Source organism: Frieseomelitta varia, unplaced genomic scaffold (genome assembly GCF_011392965.1).
Source record: "Frieseomelitta varia isolate USP_RPSP 00005682 unplaced genomic scaffold, Fvar_1.2 scaffold_358, whole genome shotgun sequence".
NCBI lineage: Eukaryota > Metazoa > Arthropoda > Insecta > Hymenoptera > Apidae > Frieseomelitta > Frieseomelitta varia.
The window spans coordinates 574,204-597,037 of NW_025110099.1; the positions used below are offsets into that span (position 1 = coordinate 574,204).

The following is a 22,834-nucleotide window of genomic DNA, read 5'->3' on the forward strand; positions in this document are numbered from 1 at the left end:
AACGAGATCAAGTATGTATGTATATAGTTTCATGTGTCTATTTTAATAACTGCGTACATGTATTTTTATTTATTCGGTTGTTGTTCAAATGATCAATATGCTGCCGATGCCCGTCGAAATCTCGTTTTGAAGTAATTTCATCCCTAGATAGAAGCCGAGTTTGTTTGACTTCAACAAATTTTTCTCTCGAATATTGTTTATTGTTTCTGCCTCGTGAAAGTCGCTTTACGCATCGTTTTACGTGTTCGACGAAATCAGCTCGTTTCGCAGAAGTCCAAATGTACCTTCGTTCGGGCGCCACGTGGCGATTTGATCCTTTTATATTAGACCTCAACGTGTCTGTCAAATGTTTCCTTGTCGCTGAAAAATAGATTCTGTGAAGTTCAGAATGATCACGTAGTTTATATTATAAAATATTGAGAATATCTTTTTTTCAAAAATTTTTTTTATCATATATTTGTAATATATCAAGAAACTCGTACACTCAGCTATTACTTGATAAATAGAAAATTTTCAATAAGAATATTTTTCTATTAAATACACATGTTTCTCGACTCTAATGCTTAATTAGTTATCTTGAATTGCCGTCGTCTAAGACCATAATATTTTATCACGTACAGAACAGGAATTTATTCTTAGAGACACTGAAGAATCTATTCATAATTGTTAGTTACATAATTTCCTGTTTTTATATTTGCGTTTAAAATAACGAATTGCGCTTAAAATTTTACTACAATATTTATGATGCAGTACAGTTTATAATGTCAGATCTTGCCGTAAGCTTTAGATAATAAGGTTTTGGTGATATGGTGAAACCATCGTGTCCATTTGGATCCGGTTCGCTGTGCTCCGGTGAAATTTCAATGTCGAAAAAATGTATAACGTAGGCGAAGAACAAAAATAAGGATGTCCGGGCCAACATTTCACCCGGACAACGTCTTTTACCTAAAAGGCAAAACATCATCGTTAATTCCAGAACATTTTACCTCAAAATATGCAAAAACTTCAAATATTTACATTTACAATATTATGCATTGAATTTCTATTTAAATGATCATCTGATTAGCAAGGGGAACTACGTAAGCTTAAAAAATTTGATTTTATCTGATGAATTATTTCTGGATGAATGAACTGTGTGCACGTATGTGTGTATATATGTAATTCGAAAATGTTTCAAGCGAAAAGAAATGAATTAAATTTATCCCGATGGAATACATAATAGTTCTTATAAAATACGTAGTTTATACAAATCCTAGTTTATAGCGAAAAAGATTTGCGTACGATGACTGACCTAAGCCGAATAGTATGTTGGCATTATTTTGGCAGAATTGACCATTTGCATCGAGAAATCGTTGAGGTTGAAATTTTTCTGGATGATCCCAGTAAGCTGGATCGTTTAATACACTATGGAAATCCAAAAGAATTATAGTATCCTAAAATCATAAAAATGTATCAACTAATGTCTTTATTCGGGATGTTTATATTTGCGGTACTTGCTTTAGGTATATTATATCCGTTCAAAGTTACGTTTTTCATAGTCTTGTGAGGGACTCCAAGTGGCGCCAAGATCAAAAATCTCTGTGCCTAATGTAATTGAAAAAAAAAAATTATTATATTTATTATACGATAATAAAAACTACAGAATGCTGTTATAGTACAGTTAATTTCAATCATCAATTACTTCCGCAAGAAACGATTCCATCAGAGGTAGTGATGAATAATCTTCTAAAGTAGGAGATCGTGATCTGCCTACGACATTATCCAGTTCTTCCTGGAGCACTTTGATCCATTCAGAGTGTAAAGATAAAAATAGAAAAATAGTAGTTAAAGTATCTGTTGTAGTCTTCGATCCAGCTAAGAAGAGGTCCATGCACAGAACCAACAAGTTTTCTCCTTTTAAACAATTAAATTGCTGTTTGATAACAAACGGAGTATTATTTTTTAATTCTACAAGTATAAAAAGCTACTCACGATCAAAAATGGTATCACTTGGTTCCGTATTTTTTGACGGAATCTCTAAAAGAAAAGCATCGATCAAATCCTGTGGCTGATTCTCGAGCAATTGTTTTTCATGGATGTTAATCTCTTCGTCTAGGAAACTCCAAAGCTTCTGAAGTATTCTCATTAAATCATTGTAACCAGATAATTCTGGTACTATGAAGCGTAGAAATGGCATTTGCGAAACAATGCCGCCCATTGTGTCCATTAATCTATGGGAAGGAATATGACTCGCATAAAAATGCAAATTGCATCCAACATGCACTTTATGCTTTGTTAATTAAGATGCGATGATATTAAAAGAAAAAAACTTTATTAAATTACCTGAAGGCATCGTGAACAGTTTCGAGAATTTCTACCAATTTCTCGTTTCCATAGTCAAACCTGTGACCAGCGAACATACACCAGAGAGAATTCAGAACTGCAATGTCAAAAACTGTATGCATTGACACTGGACCTTTGGCACTGATATGACGAAGATAATTCGTGAGATTTTCAGCTTCGACAATCAGCTGTTTTTCCATAATTGATTGCCCTAGTCCAAAGTTTTTGAGATGGCGCATTGTGAAACGGCGACATTGAGACCACATTGGTCCATCCGTGAATAAAATTCCTATTCAAATTTATTAATGAGAATATATTAATTTACTAATGAGAAATTATTTTCAAATATAATCGCAATGATTATTATTGCGGGTGGAGAAAAGAACGTTACGTAAATACCTTTCCTTTTTCCGAACGCGCGAACTCTGAAGAAGAATCCGTCAGGTCTTCCGTTGAACTCTTGCTGAAGAAGAACTTTCTTTACTAGATCGTGCGTCGAAATTATAACGACTTTCTGGTTTCCTAATTTCAGGCCTAAAATCGGCCCGTAGGTTTTCGTCAGATTTTGGAAAGCCAAGTAAGCGTATTTGTGTCTCAGTTTCAATCGATGAAACGTGAGGAAGCAACCGATCACTGGAAGCCATTTTGGACCTGTTTCGAACATTGGACAAAACTGAATTGAATATATTCCAACAAATAAATCAATTTACTAGGATAAAAATTAATAAATTCATAGATAGAGTTTTGTTTAGTTTTCTTCTGAGCAAAAATTAAAAAATTAAACAATCAATATGCACTATTAATCACGGATTTTTTGTTCACCAACCAGGAGGAAAATTGTGCGGTTTAATGCAATCATAGACACAAAACATGGAAAAAAGTACAAAAAGAAGAGAGATGATCACGTAAAGCATCTTGAAGTGTACTGATACTTCAGGGACTTCGAATACAGTTGCTATACCAAGCATATATGCATATGGTAACAAAAACGATCCTGGTCGTGATGTTATCGGCATGACATCCATGACCTCTGACAAAAATATCTTTTTGTCTGAGACATTCTTTTCATGGTGCTCTCCTAGCTCTATACTTCGTAGAAATGTTATCTGTTCTTTCTTCTTTTTCTTTTCCTTTTTTTAGATTACGATACAATAAAAACTCGACACAAGATGAATCGCTTAGTTAAACTTAACAATCATCATCGTTTATATAATATTGTAGAAGAAATTCTTCAGCGAAAGTCTTCACGCTTTCGATCGCAAGAAAAGTATTGCGAACTATTTATTTAAGAAGAACGATGATTTACAACTTGAAATGTTATTTAAAAAAGAAAGATTGAAAATTATAGTTCGCCCCTACATGTAAATGTTATTAATGATCAGTGGTTTCTATTTGTTCATTTATAAGCAACTTACTCATGAAGAACGTTTGAAATATTGAATTATGCGAGAGTATATATTTCTTGAGATAAGAGAAAGTATGTTCATCTTCTTTAGAAATATTGCAAATAACACAGATATTGTTTTTACTCTTTAAATACGAGTCCTGAAAAAGTTATGAACAATTGAAACAATAATTATTTCGTTAGCTTATACTCAATTCACTAAGGTCAGTGAAACGTATCGAAATGAAAAGTTTACCTATTTGTTTTAATTACACTTTGTAAAACGCGTCGTAGAAACTGAACTTTCAAAGTAAGTAGCTGCTAAATTATTTCCTGGTTAAACAGACTAATTGAAGCTAAACTGATCTAACGGGTTTTTCAATTGTAATTTACAGGTCTCCATTAACTATTGTATCCGTTGCGTCTTTTTGTGTTGTATTGTACTTCCGTAACATAAAACATAGTAACGTGAAATAGTCATCATCATCATGTCATCATCGTCTTTCTTGAAAAGTTTTGAAAAATAATCATTAAAAATATTATTAACAAAATTAACGCTACAAGATGATTAATTTTTATATTTCATTGTTTGATATATTACTATCCATGTTACTATTCATATAATAAGTATAGTATAAGAATATACTAATTATTTCATACATATGATTATTTATCGTGACGTTTAATTAGATTTTATATTACCGTTTCTTCTTTCTGGACAATCGTTCGTATATTCGCGTGTTCAAGTATTTTAAAACAAACATAAATCGACGTTGTATGCTTGCACACGTATATTTTGTGAGCAATGTTTACGGATACAAGTCGATGAAGAGAGTGGCAGCAATAAACACCTTTTCTTAAATGTCTTCTACAAACGTTCCCAATCTTCATTTTTATCGTCTTTTCTCCTGCTCTGAAAAAAATTTACTCACTTTACACAAATTTACATTTTTATACTTTTTATAATTGTACAATTAATGATGGTACAGTAAAAATAAATGAACTACGATCACTTTTGATTTCGTCGCCATTAAATTCGCGTCAATTCAAACCAATCATAATTTATGCTAGAAACGACTCGAAGGTGGCGCTAATGAAACATTGTTTGCGCGCGAAACTTATTCAATACGTTGTAGCTCTTCGTTGTAGTTCTAAAGTTGCTTATTATTGTGGTAATCGGCTTGGCACTTGCAAGATTTTGATCTAACTACCCACTTCAAGCGTAAAATATTCTTAAGGAAATGACCACTCAATCGTTTCACCATTCTCGAAATCGTCAACATTCGAAAGTTTCGAAACAATGAAACAGATATCAATAATGGACAAATGCTGCTTTCGGTAGGATGCTTGGAATTAAAGAAAAATAGCGAGAAAACAAAAAGTTGAATTCTCGTTAAATCTTTCTTTCGGCAGTGCATCGAACGCGATTAAAAATATCCTCGCAGGTATGTTCTAAATCTTGATCAAATTTCTCTGATAAATACTTCTAATAAAATAAAGTACCTCTCGATAAAATTTTATCTGGTTCGTTGAATCTGCGAACATCAGCTGGCGAGACGTTAACGTAAATTATGATCAAAATGAACAAGAAAGAAGCCTAGAGGAAAGTGAAAATCGTGTTGGCCGATCGAGGAGATCGATTAGAAAATATACGCGTACGACATTTCTCCGATTCCGTTTTCTTCCCCGGCACATGTGATGAAAAGTTTGACCCTGCGGTACAGTCGGATTAAAGCAAGAGTTTCTCTCGGCGAGCATCGAGGCCGATTCCACCGCGCAACATACTCACATACAGTTTATTAAGCCGAGTTTATACTTGATAAACAGTCGCAAAGTATTAACGTTATTAACAAATGAACAAGCATTGTCAAACATAATTCATCAAGGTCGTAAATTGATGTATCAAGTATCATTTCACATCACATTAATCATATTAATCACAGCGAAGCTACCATTGGCCATAAAATAGGTTATGTTGACCTTAACTAGGGACAGAGATGCAGTTTTAGAACACGCACCTATATATATACATGTATACACATAGTATATAGCGGCTCGCAAAGTAATTGAACATTTATAAAAATTTTCTATGAATATGTCACATGTATTATGGAAAATACTCTAAAATCTCATAGATATTGTAATATGATACGACGAACATGATTTATTTACAAATTTTGGACCAAACATATATAGAAATTACAAAATACAGATAACATAAAGATCACAAATATTTATACGTCATTTGTAAATTATTATTGATAAGTTTTAATAGTCATTGATGCCATCTTTATATGTATCATATACATACATATTCATGTGAATGATACATATTCATAAGAATAATGAGTCATGTGCTAACTTAATGTAATGTAAATATGTGTTTGTAGCAAAACGTTGCAGCTATAGATTAATTTCATATTTTATCGATGTGATTATGACAAAATTGTTTTTTATTACATTGTCCATAGAATTTCAAATTAGTTAATATACATAGTATTTTGAATTATCTAGAATTTCAAATTAGTTAATGTAATGTATTGATATAATACATGCATATGAATACATAAAATATATTATACTTCTGTGAGACTGAGTTTTTTCTATATCAAACGCAAACAATGTACAAATATTTGATTAGTTTAATTTAATAATGTCAGAAATTTATTGAAGAATTGCTAGACGATAGCTATTGTCTATTAAAGAAGAAAACTCAACTTCGTTCAGGTGTAGACCCGGCTTAATAGCGCAGCTGGATAACCCGACATGAATATCGTAGTATACCACAATGCTATAGATTAATTTATGTCGCTGTGTGACTACATGTGAGCCGCACCACTTTTACATGTGTAGGTGTACGGATACTTTCTCCACGGTCGAGGTCTCCCATATACAACGCGACTCGACTTCCTTCCATAACAGATTCGAACTTTCTCCAGTTTCGCAGCAGCGGCTACGGCTACGATCGCATGGCCATATTGCGTCATGTCGAGCCGTAGATCCTAAGATGACGAAGTGAAACAATAATGCGGAGGTGTTAATAAGGTATTAACAAACTGGCTTGTAATACTGGCGTATTAAAGGAGATGACAATCTTATATTTCGTGTTTTTAGCAAACGTTTTAATTTTAAGTAGAGCCCAGAGTTTGTATTACCTAGTGACTGAGATAGTGGAGTAATACAATGCAAGGCTTTATAATAATAGTAATCTTTTCCTTGCTAGAATTATTACGTACATAGATTTACTGTAATTTTCTACAATTTTCAGTCTTAATATATATAGAAATTATGATGAAAAGGTAAAATAATAACAGAATTGTTTTAACAAAATATTAATCAACTTTATTTGTAACGCCGTCGGTTAACAAAAGTAACAACAACACTGTATAAAAAAAGAGGGAAAAGGAAGGAAATGTACATACACAAAAAGATAGAACGCGTTAGAGTCAGGACCTTGTCAGTCAATTGATCCTGCGGAAACTTAACTCTCTACGACCTATCATACGACTAAGATATATACAGCGGCTTATGTTACAGTATTCTAGGTTTTTATACAAGCATACTGCTCAATCAGTGATTGGGGAACGCAAAGTTGGCTGCCAGGCTGCTTTGATTCTCCGGTGGCGGCACTAGATCTTGGCTGATCGACGGAGCTTCAGTCTTCGACGATCTGTCCCATCTGACTTTATTCTGGTCGATTTGCTGCTGATGACCCTGAGCATTCTGCTTCGAGGCAGCATCAGGACTGTAAGGAACTATCTGAGAACCTTGAGCCTGAGTATCTTTCCGGTCCTCCCAACCTTTATGATGAGGATGATGGTCCTCTGCAGGGAACCATTCCGATATCCAGACTGGCTTCCAAATCTTCTTCCATGCTGGAACCCAAATTTCTTTCCAAGCTGGTACCCAAATCTGCTTCCAAGCTTCTTTCCAGGCTAACTTCTTATCAGGTACCCATTCAAGCTTCTTATCAGTCTTCCAGATTTGTTTCCAAGCCTCTTTCCATTCCAACTTCTTATCAGGTACCCAAATGAGTTTTTTGGATGGTTTCCAAATTTGTTTCCATTCTTCCTTCCAGACGAGCTTCTTGTCATCCACCCAAATCTGCTTTTTGGCTGGCTTCCAGATCTGTTTCCAAGCTTCGACCCACTCCAACTTCTTGTCAGGTACCCAGATCTGTTTCTTCGCTGGTTTCCAATACTTTTTCCATAATGGTTTCCAGATCAGTTTCTTCTTCCACAAATCGTGGCTGGTGTACTGCCATCCATGATGATCAGTGCCGTGATAGTGCTCACCAGGAATACCGATTTTCACCCATTCAGGGATCCAGATCTTTTTCCAGGCTGGTACCTGAATCTCCTTCCACACTGGTACTTGAATCTCCTTCCAAACCGGTTTCCAGATTTTTTTCCACGCGGGCACCTGAATTTCTTTCCAGGCTGGGACCTTTATAGGTTTCCAAACTGGTTTCCAGATCTTTTTCCAGGCTGGTACCTGAATCTCTTTCCACACTGGAACCTGTATCTCCTTCCACACAGGCTTCCAAATCTTTTTCCAAACTGGTACCTGAATTTCTTTCCATATTGCTTTCTGCGTTGGTACCCACACGGGCTTCCAAATTTTCTTCCACGCGGGCTTCCAAATTTGTTTCTTCGCTGGTTTCCAAATTTTCTTCCATCCCGGTTTCCAGATCAGCTTTTTCTTCCAATAACCGTGATCGTGATCGTGATGGTCGTGATGTTCATCATGGTGTTCTTCGAGAGCTCCTCCGGATTGACCAAAGCCACCACCAGCGTCACCGCCACCGAAATGATCACCTCCAAAATGACCAAAACCACCACCGGCGTCACCACCTCCGGAATGACCAAAACCACCGCCAGTGTCACCACCGCCAGAATGACCGAAGCCACCTCCTAAATTACCACCTCCTAAGTCACCACCGTGACCGCTAAGATCACCACCGTGGCCACTCAGATCTCCACCATAGCCACTGGAATCGCCACCATGGCCTCCCAAGTCACCACCCCATCTTTTTTGTGCCGCTGTGCCATATCTGTATGTAAAAATTATTTACAGAATTATAACTCGTAATAACGATTTAAATTTATTAGCAAAAATAATTGTTATAGAAAATATCTGGTACAGTATTGCTAAAGTTTAAACTATTTAAAAAGAAAAAAATATTAATAGCGTGAAAGATAAATATATAATAAAATGTAATTTTCATTTTCAGCAAGAATAATAAAATATGTACGTACGGAATTTGTTGCTGAGATTTCTGCTGCTGCAGTTGATTCTGATCCACTGCCTTGCTCGCCACAAATGCGACTTGCAGTAGCACTACTAGTGCAGCCTGTGAACAATATAATTATACGGATATTACGGAATTTCACTACAAGTAGCATGCCACCACTACTTAACGTTGTCTGCCTTTGCTGTCTTTGAGTTTCAGATTTAATCAGCATTTCGAGCTGGATAAGAAAACCAAAATGTAAATTTTTAATACAAAACACGGAGAAATCTCGATTTTTTTCACGGCGATGCTCCAAACTGACTCTTAATGGTTGTTTCTTTATGGAACATCACTTTCGAAACTCGTCGCTGATCGATAATCAAGTAACATGTTTGTCGACAAATAGTGACTGTCGTCCTACAGTTCCGGTTCTGTTCACTGTTGTTCTCAAACTATTATACACAGTGGTTGAAGAGAAATACCATAGCTATTGAACAAAACAGAAATGTTTAAGATTGTAGAACATTACAGAAATATCTTAACATTTAATATTTCTGCAATATCAAACGTTTCGAAATTAAAATAAAAATCCGTAGATATGGATTCATAGATTTGAAATTATTTACGAATCGTATGTTATAAATCGGTATCCACATTTTCTCTGAAAATGAACAACAAAATGATTAAAAATAATCTATGTATTATCATACTGCGTTTGACGTTGGTCCAATTGTTAAATGATAATCAACATTACTTTACTAAGATCTTCAAACACGATGATTTCAACAACGAATCCGATCATCAATTCCTCGATGGTAAAATACGTTACTTACTCCGGATACGACGAATCTTAAAGACATCACTTGACTATTTCGCTTACGCCTTTGCTACGATGAAATTGTATGAAAACATCCACCTTGCGACAGTCAAAGGATAATTAACTATGCGATGGTTAAAAGATTTACGGTTTATGGATTATATGGAGAAACTGAATCGAAACGAGTATGTTGAAGAAAAAAAAAAACTGACCACGCATCCCGGGCGAATCCTCATATTTCTCGCAATGCCGCCCGTCGGGCTCGGGCCGCGTACTCTTGTTCCCTAAGTGCAGGAAAACGTAAGTTACTTCGTCCAATCAGCGGAACGCCGTAGTTATATAGGCGCGTATTCTCCCCCAGTGCTATCGTCCGAAGGTGGCTCGTAGTGTGTCTGGGCCAGGTGGTAAAGGTGGTGGTAAAATCGTCCTGGTGGAGGAGGTAGTCCACATAGTCGGAGGAAATCGAGACGCAATGGTGGTGGGTTTCGACGGGACGGCGTTACGGAAAGCCTGTAACTCGGCTACCTAGCGATGGAACTGATCTCCTTATTCCTTTCCATAAGGTTTGTTGAACGAAGTTTGTTTCTTGATCTACCATCATGTCTTCGTAAGGTCTATCTGTTTCTCTTTCTTGGGTTTAGACTTGTAATATTTTAAATTTCATTCTTAAAATAATTCATCATTTTGAAAACCAGCAGAATAAGTTCAGTGAAGTAACATTGTAGTGATTGCAAAACTTAAAATAGAGCTAGAAATGGTTCTTGAGAGATTCTTTATTTTTAATTATGTGTTTGTTGATTAATTGAACTATATCGGTTTAATATTGTCATAGATATTAAATATTTCCAATATTCCCTGGGAATAAAAATATATTTATTAAGTCTGAACTTAATACAAAGACGCTGGCTGTATTATTTAAGAAGATCAAAATGTTGCTGTAAATTCTTTTAATCTAATTACTGCTATAATTGCTATAGTTGATACCATGTAAACAAAAAATATATATATTTTATTCAAAAAATTATTTATAAAATTCAAGAAGAACCTCCACAATTAATTCCATTATAAAATTCTGTCTATCTTCTACTTCCTGTAATTAGAATTATATGTTATAAGCATCCGTTCCATATTTCGTAATAATGCTGATAAAAGATATCCGTAACATAATTTGCAGAGTTCAAAAGGTACTTAATTCCATCGCTACATTCACTCTCCTTCCTTCTTGCCGCTGTCCACCTCCCACGTCCAGACTGGCGATCTTATTTTACACCACGATGGGCTATCGTTCCGGAGAAAGTGATCGGGAATGCGATCTCGGACGAACCTGGTGGTTTCATTCTCTTCGTATATGCGTATTTACGCAGCTCCAACGAAAGCGAAGTTCACGGGGAGGCAAGGTTATGTAGCAAGGTTATACCTGGTGCTCTAGATAACCAGAGAACGGAAAAGTGGCAAAAGAAGACCGACCGGTGTCACCTCGTGTTTTTTTTTTCCCTTCGAATAATTCGATCGGTTTCGGGACGCCCATCAATTTCACATCCACGCCGGTTTCTCTCAGGCCCCAGGGCTGAACCAGCATCATTTTTTCTTTCACGTATTCTATCATCATTGCTGGGAAGTCCGATCGACGCCATGTCGAAATTTATTATTTAATCGTCAAGTGGAAAACAGTTCCTCCACCTTCAAAAGGAATTGAATTTTTAAGGTTCAAAGGAGATACATATCTAAGTCTTTAGAGTATCGAAAATAATGGAAATTTGAAATTCGAACTCTGAAAAGTTACATCATAAATTATAGATTCTTTACGACATTTGGTAGATGATCGATTACAATTTAGATCAGGATATTTAATTTAAATTTTTCTATATTTCTATAAGTATCTAAAAATTAAATAATCTAGCTATTAACTAACCATAAATTAAACCAGTGTCGTAGTTGATTTATAATTTATAAAATTTTTTTTTAACAAGGAAACATCTTTATAAATTTAATTTAAGGTTATTACAATTTATTATAATTTATATTTTATTAGAATTTAAGATTTAAATTTAAGGAAGAATTGTTGTTATGACGCACAATCGTATTTTCTCATTTGCATCAAATAGAAATAAATTTTCTGATGCGTCCTCATTCATTGCTAATATGGTCATTAATTACGTATACAGTTAGACTCCCGTAAATCAATATGCTCTATTCCGTTTACATAATTTTGTTGCTCCTTAAGTTATTCAACAGCCACGCGACAAACAGTAATTTCTTATTCAATCTAACGTTCATTTCGAGGTCGTTGGGATATGTTAGGTGAATTTTGCCCTTGGAAAAAAAAAAAATAGAAAAAAAGAAAGGTATAAGAAACAAGGAATTTACTTATTCCTGCGTATTATACACTTTCGCAAGACTTAATCGTCTGAAACGAAACAACGCGCGTAGATTATGGCGGCGTTGCGTTTTATTTGAAAAGCTCATAATCACAGACGCCTCCACCGGTGAAAGTAACAACACTAAAGCGAGAAGAAACATTACAATTACAAAAGTAACGAGTAGCGTTGCCTTTTTGAAATTTTAACTACTGACAGTGATGAAATTGTGTTAATAATTCTACTGATATATCTGATCGAATGTACTTTAAAGAAATGATTCCCAAGTTACCTACCACGAAAATGGGTTGTACTGCACAGTCGTACCATACTTGTTAACCATACTGGAAGTGATAACTGTCTAACTTCGCGCGAAATACGTAACGACAGTTATATGTATTCGCGCGATGAAAGTGAATTTTTCAGCTTACGAAGAGCCAGACTTGGTAGCGTACGAAACTGTTAAGACACGTTCCAACAATTTCGACTCGTAAATCATTCAGTCGTGTGGTCGCTCCAGATTTTCAAGCTCGTACGCAAGAACAATCCAGATCGGCGTTTCACCATTCCTCCGCGTCCAGGATACTAGCTTCCGTTTGATGCCAGCATTTCCTTTCAGCTTTAAGGAAAGAACCAAACCTGAAACATTTGAAACTGAAAGTCATCGTTCTTCGAACTCCTTACCAATGTTTTAACTTTCTGTTTTTCATATTTGTATAATTACGCATAATCACAGCTTAGGAGCCAGACGCGGTTACTAGCTATTATACAGTAAAGTTTCACCAATTTGTTTCCTATGTTTTAGAAAGAAAGTATCAATATATACGCAATTGTGTATCAATGTAAACGCGATAAATATCGCGTGTGGGTAGAAGCAGAAAAAAGGATGTTTGAAACGTTCCAAAGACGCAATAGTAAATAAAGGATCGAAGTATTTTAGAAATTCGTATTTGCACACTAGATGGTCGATTTATGGGCGAATATATGTGGTCTGCTTTCTAAACCTCTTGTCCTTCGAGATAGCCGATACCTCGCTCCTAAAAACATTTTTTCTTCGATATTTGGGTTACATGCCCTGGTAAGATTTACGAAAAAGAAACGATTGCTTCACGTTCTTAGAAACAATGTCTCTATCAGAAGTAGAACTAAACCTTTTTCTTATTCACTTTGTCAAAGGATAGGAAAGATACGAGAATTGATATTCGACATTAAAAAGTTAATCTACAATTAAACGTGATATTCATATTTATGTTAATTGTTTTTAGTATAGAAACTAAATTTTATGAAAGATAAAAACACAAGTATCTTCTTTTCTAAATTTACATTTATAGATGGTTATTATGATAAGGCGTAATATGAGTATTTATGGTATTTCTTTCACCTAAAATAAACGTATCGCATTGCTCTTTCATTCTACTTCATCCTACTTTTCTTAAGCATCAATTTATTCAAAGCGATATTTACACCTGCTGTCTGAAGTAATGGGTAATTGGTTTAAATCTTTCCACAAATTTCTCCACTGATAATCTCTTCTTCGACCATGCCCCTTAAATTGTAGTCGACAATAATCCAGGCAAAATATACATAAACGGCAACCAGGTATACAAGATGAAAGTTTATCCTTCCCAGTTTACGCATGATATATATCTTTCGAGTTTATGATATCTTCTAGTTTCACAATTTTGTTACTGTTTTACCAATGGAAGGAACAAGACGAATTTTCTTTAAAGAAGCAACGAATTTTATTGTTAATTATTCGGAAGAATAGAAATAATTTTGTAAAGTAAAGAGATAAGAATTGTTGAAATATTTGTTTCTAACGAGAAAGGCTAAAGAAAATCAAATTTTTAAGAAATTAAAATTCCTAAAAAAAAACAATTCTGAAGAAGCGGAAACGTGAAACTCAAGAACACTAAGTGAGACATGTTACTTTATCCAGAACACGTGTAGTCATCTAGAAACACATTTCCAATGTCTCGTATACGATCCTAACTTTTTCTTATCTGTAAAATCAAATGTTTGCTGCATAACTTTCAAGAATTACATTCTTCTTTAAAATCTCTCATTTGTCTTTGATTTTTCGTTCGTGTAATTTCTTCAGGAGTGAAAGGTGTTCGTGATGATTTCATATTACATGGTCACATATACACGTACGCGCGTTTACGCACGTACGCATGTCCATATAAACATACATTATCGCGTTACCTAATCCTTGTCTACCCGCCATCCATTATCAATTAATGATCCGTCATGATTTTCACCAATTAAAACGAATCGGTTTCATCAAAATCATTTTTATATTTTGCAATCTTGAACTACCTATTAACAGAGAAATTTAATAATAATTATTAATTATTAATTCAGAAGTTCTATCAGGTATGTTTTACATACTAAAAGTTCTAAATTTCTGAGCAGTGCTCAGAATGATCTTTAACACGTTTCGCGTTTCACATCGTCTTCAATGCACGTTGAACTTTCCATTCAAGTCTCTGACATTTTCAACGGATGTCAAATAAGTATAATAGCACGTGCACTATCAACGCGATTCGAGAAGAAAATGCGTAAAGACACACCAAAACGTGTTAGAAAGTGAGTAAACGTGGAATATACCGGTTAAGATTTTATTCCAGCCAAAATTAACTTGCATATTTTTAACAATTTGTTTCTCATCGCAGAAAAGGCTTTAATAAACCTTTGAATGCATTTTAAAAGATTTTGCTAATTGATGCACTTCGTAGTATCATTTTTTAAATCGAACATTCGCCAAGAATTATTCAACCAAAGCAATATTTGGCGTTCAATTAGAATCCAGTGTATACTTTTGTTCGTGGTACGGTTTATGTTAGATTCTTCGAACATCGATCGGCGTATAGAAGTTCAGTGAAAGTAACAAATACGGACAGACTTGATGTAACAGCCTTGCTCTGAACTTCGCTCTATCTCGTCATTCTATTACGAATCGTAATAGCTCCTGAAATTACGATGGATTATCTGTTAATAAGTAGGTAAGTCAGTGAAAGGTGGTTCATCGTTCGTGGTCGGTATCTTGGTAATAATTAGTCTGAACCAATTGCAAGATTTGTACGTGAGAAGATTATGAAAGGAAGGATTTAAAACTTATATTATCGTAACTCTTAACTGACTGATTACAGAGGCTTTCTATTTTTTTCTTCCGAACATTTTCACGTTTGTACTTCTATGGTTACTACTACAAATGAATTTACTTGAGTATTGTGTTTGAAATTTGAAATACCAGTTCCCAGAGTTGTTGAAATTTTGATGAACCTGGATTTTAAAATCCAAGAGTATTTGAATTTTCGACAGACAAGTTCCCAGCGTCTGGATTTCGAAGTACTTGAGTTCCAAAATGCTCGAATTAATAAGTTTCCAAATCTACAAGTTCTTAAATTTAATAATATAGTGCTTATAGTTCTTAAATTTAATAATATAGTACAATAAACTAGTACTTATAAACAATAAGCATTTAATTAACAGAAGCGATCGATTCCGTTCATTAGAAAGCGTTAAGTATTGTCACATCTTCATTTGAAAGTGAATTGCGTGGATTTTCTTCGGAACGCGGATTGCGTACCGCGTCCCTTTCGATTTCCTGACACATAGTTGCATACAGCTCGATAAATACCTTCATCCTCGTGCAGCGTATATAATAAACCGGATGTTCCGCTCTCTCGCCAAAAATCTGGCGATGTTTCAGGAAACTGGCCTGAAGATTTTTCTCCTTGAATGACGTCGGAATGCGAGGGTGAAGAAAGGAGCGTAGGAAGTGGACAAGCGTAAAACGTAATTGTTGGAACTGACAGTGGAGAGTGTGAGAATGCGCTAATCGCCGAGATTAACTTTCACACGTTGTAACAACTTTTTAAACGCTGGAATGTTCTCAACGAACAGGAAGCATTATTAAGATCACGGCCGGTTACCCAAGCACGCTCGAATAAACTTTGATTTCGTGGAATTTTTTTCTGTCGCCTCTCTTCACGAGTGACATTAAGATGTTCTATATTTAACGTACAGATAAATCGCTTCTGTATCTTGATATATTATACATTATTTATACCTTATTAAAAGTACAAGCGAAGTGGTGCTGCACGTTGAACATGTGGGATTTCACTTCACCTATTCAAGGTAAAGTTCATGGTTCAGTTCATTGAAGCTTTAGCTTCTTCCTTCGATGCATTTCTCAGCAATTTCCTGCAATATCGTTAATCACGGAGAAACCGAGACTGCGCGGTGAATACTTTACAGGAGACCACTAGTCAGTGACAAGCATAAATTTTCTCGCTCACGATCGGTAAATTTCTATAGTGCACCTTGACATTTGACGTGATGGAAGTGAAGCTGTACGAGCAATTCTTGAAAAGCATCTGCTTTCCAATCGATATTCCACTTTATGACATCATCGACTTAACGTAGGAGTAACGTATCGCGAAATTTTATACATTCTGTCAAAAGTGAAAACAAATGTGAATGTAAAAATAGAAAAAGAAACATGTCAAATATAATATTACATAATAATATAATATAATATTATAAAATACTAAAATTACATTATAATATTATACTAAAATTATAATACTAAAATGATTTTATAATATTATCAAATACTATATTACATAATACAAATAGAAAATCCTGCACGTATCTGGCATCACTGGAAGTAGAAATAGCGGAATGAAGCGCATCCCACGTATCCTGGAGGTCATCGAACTCAGACAGTTATCCTTTTCCCATATAACTCGATCCTTTCTTTTCTATTTCCCGACCGAAGAGTAAGCGATTTCCACAGCGAGAAAGTCAACATCCTTAGCACGAAGCAAGCAAGGAAGAAACCAAACGCACGCCAGCCTTCGATTTTCGGCTTATAAACGAAAGCGTATACTTCCGCTGTAAACGAATCAGTAGAGAGCTGAAGATGTATCTGAAGACGATGGAAGTTGGGTCGAAAGTGAAATTCGCATACATACACCTCAGCGTGGCAATGTGATCGAGCCAATTAAGAGCCGTGAGCGTGGAATCATGAGCCTTTGATCTTGTGTGTGTACAGGAATGCACTCGGTTCCACAAAAAAGTGTATGCCATGGTTTCCGTGCAACACGAAGTTCGAATTGTTTCTAGAAAGTCTGGAAAATATTTGTTAAATACTCGTTTTTCACCATATTTTAGCTTTGTTAATCGTATAAATATTGATGTAACCGAAGTTTGATTTAACCTAAAAAGAGTAGAAAATAGCAATACTTCCTGTACTTGATGTAATGTCCAATACAATTTATATAATCGTATTTTCTATTATTTCTATAATTTCAGTATATTAAACGTTATAATACTAATTGTACTAAAATCAACTGGAATCAACTTTCTATGAGCAAGTATGTATTGCTTGAAAAGAATGTTTTCGAGGGAGAAAGAAAGATCGTTTCCCCTGAAAGAAGCTTACAATTAGTAATAATGCACAAGAGCGCATTGTTTGTATGCAAGCAGACGTGAATCTTCTTACACGTCTATGTGAATTATAAATCCGGGAAATTACTTACATAATTTCATACAATTCTGATGGAAATTAGCCGGAAATATTCCTCGGAATGTCTATGAATTTTCTCGTCACTCTAATCAATTTTCAAGTTGTCAAAAGGCAAACTTCCGGGATATTCACGTATACGGGTAGAGAGCTGCGTGCAGACCCACAGTGTCTCGGTGCATTCGAGACGATTCCAGTTCGAAAGTGAAACCCAATTCCTGTAATCAATGATGCGCCTTGAGCAGGTGAAATCTCGATGTTTAATTGGCTGTTCAGTCGAATGTCATGGAACGTTTATCGATCGAGTGGTTTTGATCTAGAAATTCTGCTTGATCGTCGAATTAGGTTATGTGTGGTTAGCGTCACGTTATGTTAATAAAAAGACAAAATAAAAGTAAGTATACGTTTCAAAGAATCTATTTGTATTGCAGTTGTAATAATTATAAATATTAAATTCAATAATTTACCTATTAGCATAATATATTACTGTTTGTCATGTACTCATAATCAATATATTATATTGTATAATATATATATATATATATATATATAGGACGTCCCAGCTTAAACAATCAAGCTCCACTGAGTTTAATCTAAAAAGGAGAAAGAAATGCTATATAAAATTCAACAACAAATATTTTGTTGCAAAGTTGTGAATAAATATTGTATATACGAAATATGTAAGTAGCATTTTCCATTACAGTCTACTACGTTGATAAGTATGTCTTTTTTCATATGCCATTATTAATTATCATAATTATTATGTAATCCTTAATTACAAATTTCGCATCATTAATTATAATGATACGAAGAATAATTCTCCATATGAAGTTATATTTTAAAGTACTTCATAAGTAAAAAAAGTCAAATGGTAAAGAAAAATGCGTATCTATTCATACTAACATATTTGTTTATAGCGCTGTAATAAAGCGTTCCTTGACATACGTCATATAACATCTTTTTCTTCTTTTTATGTGTAAATCAAGTCTTTGCAGTTTAAGTTCGGGATATCGTGTGAATATATATACACACCGTATGTTATATATAGTTAGTATTTACAAATATATAAATATTCAAATGAAAATCAATGCTAGGCAAAGTTTGTGAAATAAGACAACTACATTACGATACATGAATCGTATGGCAAGATGCATTTGATCCCAATTCGAAAGTGAAATTTGCTTCAATTCGCAGTTAGCGATGCGCGTTATATGGGTGAAATTACGTTTCTAATGGGTAGCGGAGTAAGCTATCATTACCATTGACCTGTATATTTCATTCACATTACAAAATGATTCCATGTTACATGCGATGCAAAAACAAATAAACTAGTTATCCACTTATGATACGGCTCACGTAACCATCCTATCGATATTCCTTTCGTATTTCCACTCTGCTATATTGGACTATATTTGGGTAAATTATTATATTTTTAAAAATTTGCACATAGCAGTATAGCAATTTATCTAAAAATTCTAAAAATTTCTAGCTATTTGAAGGCACCTGAGTTCTCAGACACTATAACTACGAAATATCGAAATCTTTGTGGAGTAAAACTCTTGCACGTTGCAATTCGTAAGTATTAAAATGTTTCCTGAACGTCAAAATATCTGACTTGTAACAAAGATTACAAATGTATAATTACCTGTCTTTCAAAGTAAATACGTGAGTTGCAGAATATATGAATTCTACATCTATGACTGGCATTATAGAAATTGTATAGTTCTCACGTTATATAATTGAAGAAATTCAAGAAAAAGACATTTATACTTGTATGTTAATTTATAAATTATATTTTCCCCGCGGAAATAAATGAATTAAAAAAAAAAGAAAGAGAATCATCAATAAGAGATCCAAGTGCAGATACGGACAAAGGAAGAATATATATACATACATATATATAAGTACACGTGCCTGTCCGTATGACAGCAAGTCATGTGAAAGTGGCCTTGTCGAGATCATGACACGGTACTTTTCGTCTCTTCGCATTCTGTGTAGCGTACGAAAAATTGATCAATGATTAAAAAACCGATGCTCAGCATTCGGAAGAAGCACTCGACTTCTTTGCAATGGCACGAGGAAAAGATACAAAGGAACCGCATATTATTGTAATTCTGTGCATACACGAGACTGAAGCAATTAATTTTGGTAATTATAACAGAAAGTTTTGGATGCTTTATGAATGGAATGATGTGATGCTTTATTAAAATATGTTATTGCAACAAAAAATATTTAAAATATAAGATTAAATTAAGATAAGATAAAAAAATTGATAAATAAAATATATAAATTGATTAAAACAAATATTGATAAGTATTATTTAAAGTTATTAACTTCTATGGTTATTTTTGTTCAGCGGTATTAAGATATTATTATCTTATTTTTCTTACAATATTCCTTTTTAGTTTTTCTTACGATGAGAAAATCAGCATTGTAATAATTGAATTATTAATTAGAAATTATGTTTATCATTTTCTTAAACCAATCATTAATCCTGGAATGGAAATGTTGGTGGATTGTAATTACCACAAATTCAACGTATGAACGATTCGCTTTCTATTGGGTAATACATGATCGTATATGTCCTCGTGTCGCGCCATACATAAACCATGAACAACTTTCAATGCTTTGGTTTATCACAAATATGAACGCAAGAACAGTTGATCGTTGCGCAAATAGAAGTATTAGAAGTATTATTAATATTAGAAGTTATTTTGTAAAAATCCCGCTATTAAAGCTTGAAATATTTATTAACATAAAAATATTTGTATATACGTTTACAGTTAAAAATTTGATTAAATACATTCAATGATTATAATTTCTTTATTTGATAATTACATACATGAAAATAAAAAGGGGCATTTTTTTATTTTATTTATATTAATTTGATTAAACTGAATTAGATATAATAATGTTGGTTTGCTTTTATAGAAAGCCAGCCAGTCCCCACCGGTCTTACGTTGGGAGTAACAATCACGCCGATAAAACGGTGGCATAAAACGTAGGAGAAATTTCTACAAACCTACAAGTAACTCTATCTAGTGTTGTTTTCTCAGATTTACTGAGAAGACTGCGTATTTCGGTATAAATAATTGAAATTATAATTCTAAAACTTTCATACATTATTTTTTTCAAATATATTATATTTAAATATAATTAAAAGAATTTAGTTTCATCGTGTCTTTTTTTTATAGAAACGTAAAAAATACCCAAGTGACTCCATATTAATTTAACAACTTGGCAATTACGCTGTTATCTATAATTTACACAATGAAACATGCCTAGCAAGCAGATACAAGCTAAGAAGGTAATAAAGACAGGACATAAAATTCAAGCAGGTGCAAGATAAGAAGGTAATAAAAACAGGACATAAAATTCGAATTAAATCAAATTTCAGTTAAAATATATTAGAATCTGCATTACGTTTTTAGGGATAAATACATATTTCCAGATCTATATCTTTCCTACGTTAGTATGATTCATGTCTTCCTAAATCGACCGCAAATGCATATTTTCTTAAAATTTTATCTAGATTCATCTCCTTCCAGATGTTCTTCGAGGATCAGTTTATTACATCATCCAATTTTCATCCATCTTTTGCAAAATTCTTATTTTTAAAAGAAATCTCTATGCTTGATCTAAACCTCTCCGTGAACGCGAGAGTTCTGAAGCTTCTTGAACACGCGGCCATGAGATATACTCAACTCCTACCTCGAATCCGGAACTTTCACCTTCCGTGGAAGCCAGCAGCACGTTGATTGGAGCTTTTCTTCCAGCTCGTATCGCGGTCGTTATACGTTAATTGCATTTAGTTGTGTCTGCTTCGCGTCGAAATGCTTCCACTTGCAGGATGTTCGAAAGCGACTTCCCTATCTCCAGAGTGAGAGATGTATAAGCACGTGCGACAGAAAGTATGTATCGTGAATTGAAGCTACATACCGTGAGATTACGACGAAGAAAGTAGAGAACATGCTATTAAAGTTGAAGCGTAATGAGAAAGACAGAAGACTGTCACCTACATGTTTGATTTCTGATATTTTTCAACTGCTACCTCTCATAACATCATACAAGTTAGAAACGCGCATAAAAACATATTTGTAAGAAAATTTTCATACTAAGTTATTTTGATTATATTTAATTTTGATTATAATTTCTTGTCATTACGCGATCTTCCATGATTGATCGATGATATTTATGAAACGTCGCCGAACATTTCGGTTTTCTTTCCCTTCAATGGGTGTGATTTGATTTATACTATTCTTTCAATCACAAAAATTATTAATTCTTACCTTAAGTTTGTTAACTCAAAAAGATGAAACATCTAAACTAATTACTGTAATAAATACTATATCAAATTAATATTGAGTATAAAAAGTATTTTGATTTTCAAAAAGTAAAATTTGGCTTTTCAATATTTAAGACAACAGAAAAATTTTGATTACTAATATGGTACTGATCTTGCACTTTAACGTTTATGAAAATATATAATACGAATGATCATATTAATCTTATGAACTAATCTTAAAAAATTTTCTCAATGACAATGCAATCAGTGATACTTATTTTTGAACTCTGAAAATTGCCTTATATTGTCATCTTAAAGTTTCAGACCACCTACTTCCGATGTTTTCTTATTTTCTTGTCTGTCTTTTTCAAGCTTCTCATCCTGTATAACTTGTCACGCGCATGACATCTGGAGAAAGTAAAGGTCGTGAGCGGTGAATCGCGACCCTGAGGACCCTGGGATGCGCTGGTTCCCTTGAATCTCATCTTATCCCTAGAAAGCATCTCTCATCTCTCTTCCTGCCGCTTCTTCTTCTTCTTCCGTAGAAACTAAGCGCTTTCATCTAGCGGGAATTAATGTCTAACCGTGTGGATATGGTTTCCTCGTGTTCGTGCGACTTGATACCTCCGCTTGGGAATCAAGAGGAAGATCTTCGCACTTTTACTTACGTGAAAAGTAAATCTTACAATTACAGAGGATAAGTATATGGAGTGAGTTAATAAAAATTCCCATTTAGATAATCAAAGTACATAAGAAATGAAAAGTATTTTTTGCAGTTACAAAATGATTTTAATTGATATAAAAATATCAAAATATTAGCAAAGGAATTATTAAAGATTATTTTAATCAAATTTATTGATTTAATCAAACTAAATTGATAAAACAATGATATTTGGTCAGTAA

General features: G+C 34.1%; 2 protein-coding genes and 1 long non-coding RNA gene across 6 annotated transcripts; 1 reads left to right on the plus strand and 2 right to left on the minus strand.

The window, feature by feature from the left end:
* Positions 1–481: 481 nt before the first annotated feature.
* On the minus strand, positions 482–3,841 carry LOC122530826 (methyl farnesoate epoxidase-like). Of its 2 annotated transcripts, none has more exons than XM_043658159.1 (8): positions 3,738–3,841; positions 2,722–2,973; positions 2,323–2,611; positions 1,972–2,210; positions 1,682–1,893; positions 1,498–1,584; positions 1,292–1,433; positions 482–945 (listed from the first exon to the last, which is right to left on the minus strand). In XM_043658159.1, exons 1-8 carry the CDS (start codon positions 3,739–3,741, stop codon positions 740–742), a joined length of 1,431 nt encoding a protein of 476 aa, XP_043514094.1. In that variant the 5' UTR covers positions 3,742–3,841; the 3' UTR covers positions 482–739. The 2 variants fall into 2 exon arrangements, with proteins under 2 accessions (XP_043514094.1, XP_043514093.1); XM_043658158.1 differs by lacking the exon at positions 3,738–3,841 and adding an exon at positions 3,149–3,400.
* A 3,181-nt stretch (positions 3,842–7,022) lies between these two features.
* Positions 7,023–10,084, minus strand: LOC122530827. Its single transcript, XM_043658160.1, has 3 exons — positions 9,969–10,084; positions 8,965–9,059; positions 7,023–8,759 (listed from the first exon to the last, which is right to left on the minus strand). The coding sequence occupies exons 1-3, from the start codon at positions 9,990–9,992 to the stop codon at positions 7,277–7,279; spliced, it is 1,602 nt and encodes a 533-aa protein (XP_043514095.1). The 5' UTR covers positions 9,993–10,084; the 3' UTR covers positions 7,023–7,276.
* Positions 10,085–17,949: 7,865 nt separating this feature from the next.
* Positions 17,950–22,752, plus strand: LOC122530832. Of its 3 annotated transcripts, XR_006307111.1 has the most exons (8): positions 17,950–18,040; positions 18,200–19,062; positions 19,136–19,221; positions 19,323–19,794; positions 20,578–20,728; positions 20,841–20,999; positions 21,195–21,557; positions 22,304–22,752. It is a non-coding gene; the product is annotated as an uncharacterized LOC122530832 (long non-coding RNA). The 3 variants fall into 3 exon arrangements; XR_006307110.1 differs by having other exon boundaries at positions 19,305–19,794; positions 20,841–21,557; XR_006307109.1 differs by having other exon boundaries at positions 20,841–21,557.
* The last annotated feature ends 82 nt before the right edge of the window (positions 22,753–22,834 follow it).

What these genes read in the sequence shown, in the direction of transcription:
- LOC122530826 (XM_043658158.1), bottom strand. Translation starts at nt 3,347, where the DNA reads ATGGATGTCATGCCGATAACATCACGACCAGGATCGTTTTTGTTACCA. An exon ending in ACTGTTCACGATGCCTTCAG is followed by an intron (nt 2,211 to 2,322) that starts GTAATTTAATAA and finishes TCCTTCCCATAG; the next exon opens with ATTAATGGACACAATGGGCG. An exon ending in TGGAATCGTTTCTTGCGGAA is followed by an intron (nt 1,585 to 1,681) that starts GTAATTGATGAT and finishes CAATTACATTAG; the next exon opens with GCACAGAGATTTTTGATCTT.
- LOC122530827 (XM_043658160.1), bottom strand. Translation starts at nt 9,992, where the DNA reads ATGAGGATTCGCCCGGGATGCGTG. An exon ending in GGATTCGCCCGGGATGCGTG is followed by an intron (nt 9,060 to 9,968) that starts GTCAGTTTTTTT and finishes TATTGTTCACAG; the next exon opens with GCTGCACTAGTAGTGCTACT. An exon ending in AAATCTCAGCAACAAATTCC is followed by an intron (nt 8,760 to 8,964) that starts GTACGTACATAT and finishes TTTTACATACAG; the next exon opens with ATATGGCACAGCGGCACAAA.